The 3,036-nt window shown below is 56.8% G+C and overlaps 1 protein-coding gene across 1 annotated transcript in view; it reads left to right on the top strand.

Moving 5' to 3' along the window:
• The window catches only part of ACE (angiotensin I converting enzyme), a 20,966-nt gene that overhangs the window by 1,508 nt on the left and 16,422 nt on the right, over window positions 1-3,036 (top strand). Inside the window, exon 2 of the mRNA XM_057381177.1 lies at window positions 2,552-2,719. Within this exon, the coding sequence (XP_057237160.1) occupies window positions 2,552-2,719 (168 nt within the window). The remainder of the gene's footprint in view (window positions 1-2,551; window positions 2,720-3,036) is intronic.

Below are 3,036 nucleotides of genomic sequence, written 5' to 3'. Positions count from 1 at the left end.
GACAGCTCAGAGCAGGGTCCGGGTTATTTTTAGAGGTGATTCCCTCCTCCTAGCACCTTCCACTTTCCCCTTGCCAGAACTGGGTCAGGTGTTCCTGTCCCTGTCCCTGTCCAGTGTCACCACGTCCCAGTGCTGTGGGGTTTCGTTTGGGGCAGACAAGGGGACCCCAAAGGAAACAGGCAACTGGGTGGCATCGGGACTGAGCCTACCACCTCTTGTCACTGTGTCCCCAACCCACGGGGACAAGGACAGCTTTGGGAAAGCACTCCAGSCTTCAGGGAATCCGACATCAGAGCCCCGATGGGAAACAACTCCGTGTCCATCCCGCAGGGGTTTGGATGTGTCTGGGTTGTGTTTAGCAGGGCAGGGAGCTGGAGAGACCCCAGGACAGGGGATGGCGGTGCTTTGGTGGCTTCCCCGGTCCCAGCCGTACCCAGGGAGCTGCTGGTGGCCCCACTGTGGGCTCATGGACCCTCACCCCATGCAGCTCRGGGTACCCCTGCCAGCCCTACAGCCTCAGGGGCACAAAGGGTCAGTGCAGCCCATCGGTGACCCCAGGATCACACAGGGGCTGCCACGCAGCCCTGTACCCCCCAGATGCTGTGCGGATGGGAGCACAGCGTGCCCTGTGCAGGAAGGAAATGTGTCTTCCTGCGTAGGGGAAAGATCGCTGCCAGGTCTGGCCACTGCCAATTTGGCAGGACACTCKAGAGGACCCAGGTGCCCCTTGAGGTTTTTTTTGTCAAGCTGACGTGATGTCTGGGCAGGCACCCAGCGCTGGCTGCAGATGTGGTGATGCTGGGGACCTTGGGGCACAGCAGGAACATCCCAGCCAYGCTGAGCTCAAGGTTAGGGCCAGGRCAGCACCTTGAATGGAATTTTCTCAAAAGGCATTTCCAGATCAGCTCCTCCCCTTTATATTTGATTAAATGTGTGAGGATCGTGCCCAGGAGCTCCCTGCAAGGTCAAGGATCCCTGGGAGAGGAGGGGATTTGAGCCTTGAGATCAGCCCACCATGGAGCAGCAGGGAGGTGTGCTGGGGTGGGAACTCACAGGAACAACAGCTGGGCAGCAGATCCCAAAAGGCTGRATTTGGGGGAGCTGGGAAAGCACTGGACCAGGCAAACCCTACACATCTGTAACACAAGAGGGGCTGAGTCGGGCCAGCAGGGCATGGGCAGCTCCAGGGCCTGCCAAAAAGGTGACAAAGGSTCAYGAGRGGCAGGAGGCCAARGGCAGGGGCAGGGATGGACAGAGGRATGCTGGACAGACAAATGGATGTCCCATCTCTCACAATTTGGGGTTCTGGGTGAGAGGATGGCCAYGGGTTTTGGGATTTGGGGTTTGGGGGGTGCTCATGTTTGGGTGCAGAACTTCTSCAGGTGCCAGAGCTGTCAGGAGAGCTTAGGGCACAACTTTCCTGACCAAACACAGGCGCCTGCTCGAGGAGAAAACAAAACACAGCTGGACTCTGCTTCCTCCAACTCCTCCAGCTCCACTTGGGGTCTGGGAAGGGGTGAAGGCATCCCCTGTTCAGAGGGGTGACACGAGAGTAGGTTGTTTTTGGGGCTGGCTGTGCTGGAATATCGGGGGTTTGGCTACCAGCGATGCTGTGGGCACCCAAGGGACGAGGTGGGAGCTGTCTGGGTAGCCAGGGGCACCTGGTGACATCCCCACCCCCGTGTGCCCCGGGCAGCCTCCACAACTCCCTTCCTTCCCTCCTGCCAGCTGAGGGAATGCAAAGATTAAAATAAAACAAACCAGGCATGTTGGATCCGGGCTGAAAATGCCACGAGTGGAAGTTAATGAGCTCCATAAATCACAGCGGGGTGGCACACGGACACCGGGCTGGAACACTGTCAGGAGATCAGAGTTCCCAAAAAAACAAAAAACACCTGCAATATACCCAATCCCAAAATCGGGGCTGCAGCTACAGCTGCCTGAAAACCCCACAGCAGTGCCAGCAGCTCCCTGCTGGAAGGGGAGTCAGGGCTGGCAGGATTTGGGGTGATGGTGAGACACCCAAAGCCGGGGAGTCAGAGCTAATGGGTGAACCCCAAATGTGGCATTTTGGGGTCACGGGATGCAGACAAAGGAGAAATGCATAGGAATAGAAGTTAGGAGATAGAGGAAGGAGAAAGGTGAATGTGGCACCTTTGTAGTTATCCCCTGGGCTTCTGCCAAGGCGAGAAACAGCAGGAATGGAAATAAAATGATAAATAGAAGTAAAAATATCTCAGAGCTCCTTCCGAAATCAGGGTCTGGCCGGTGTCAAAGCCAGCCTGGTAGCACCCAGACACCTTGACCACATGGCCTGGCACCCAATTCCAGCATTCCCACCCTATAAGAGACCCTGGAGCTGCCTCCAAAACACCCCCACGCCCTTTGGGAGCTCCACAGGCGAGCAGGGGATGTGGATTCTGCTGGAAGCTGCTGTGCCATGGCTTGGGGACAATCCCTCATGTGACCCCATGTCCTGTCACCTCACAGCTGTGACCCTGACCCCCAAACCAGGCTGGTCCTGAGCTCCACGTCCCCTCCCATCTCACAGGTCCAGGCATCACTGGTGGAGCAGAACTTCACGGAGCTGTGGGGGAAGAAAGCCAAGGAGCTCTACAGTGACAAATGGAAAAACTTCACTGACCCAGAGCTGAGGAAAATCATCGGCTCCATTCAGACCTTGGGACCCTCCAACCTGCCCCTGGAGAGGAGAGAGAAGGTACAGAGGTGGTGGGTGGGACTGGGATGCCCTGGGTGGGRYTGGGATGCCCTGGGTGGGACTGGGATGCTGTAAAACCCCTGAGAGTGATTTTTTGCCAGCACCCAGACTCTGCTGCTGACCTGGCACATTTTGGCCTCTGCACAGTGACTGAGGAGGAGATGGGATGCCTGCTGSCCCTATTAACCAGCCCTAACCTTAYCCTGGAGCTATMRCAACTGTAGATTTCTGGGAATTTCTGGGAAAATTGGAGATTTCCTGCTTACACCAAGCAGTCTTGGGCATCACCTGAGATCAGCATGGCTGGGCCCAGCTGT

This window comes from Malurus melanocephalus, unplaced genomic scaffold, assembly GCF_030028575.1.
Source record: "Malurus melanocephalus ecotype Western Australia unplaced genomic scaffold, MMel_1.1 scaffold_496, whole genome shotgun sequence".
Lineage (NCBI taxonomy): Eukaryota > Metazoa > Chordata > Aves > Passeriformes > Maluridae > Malurus > Malurus melanocephalus.
The sequence above is the reverse complement of the archived record's forward strand: the minus strand, read 5'-3'. Positions and strand labels throughout refer to the sequence as shown.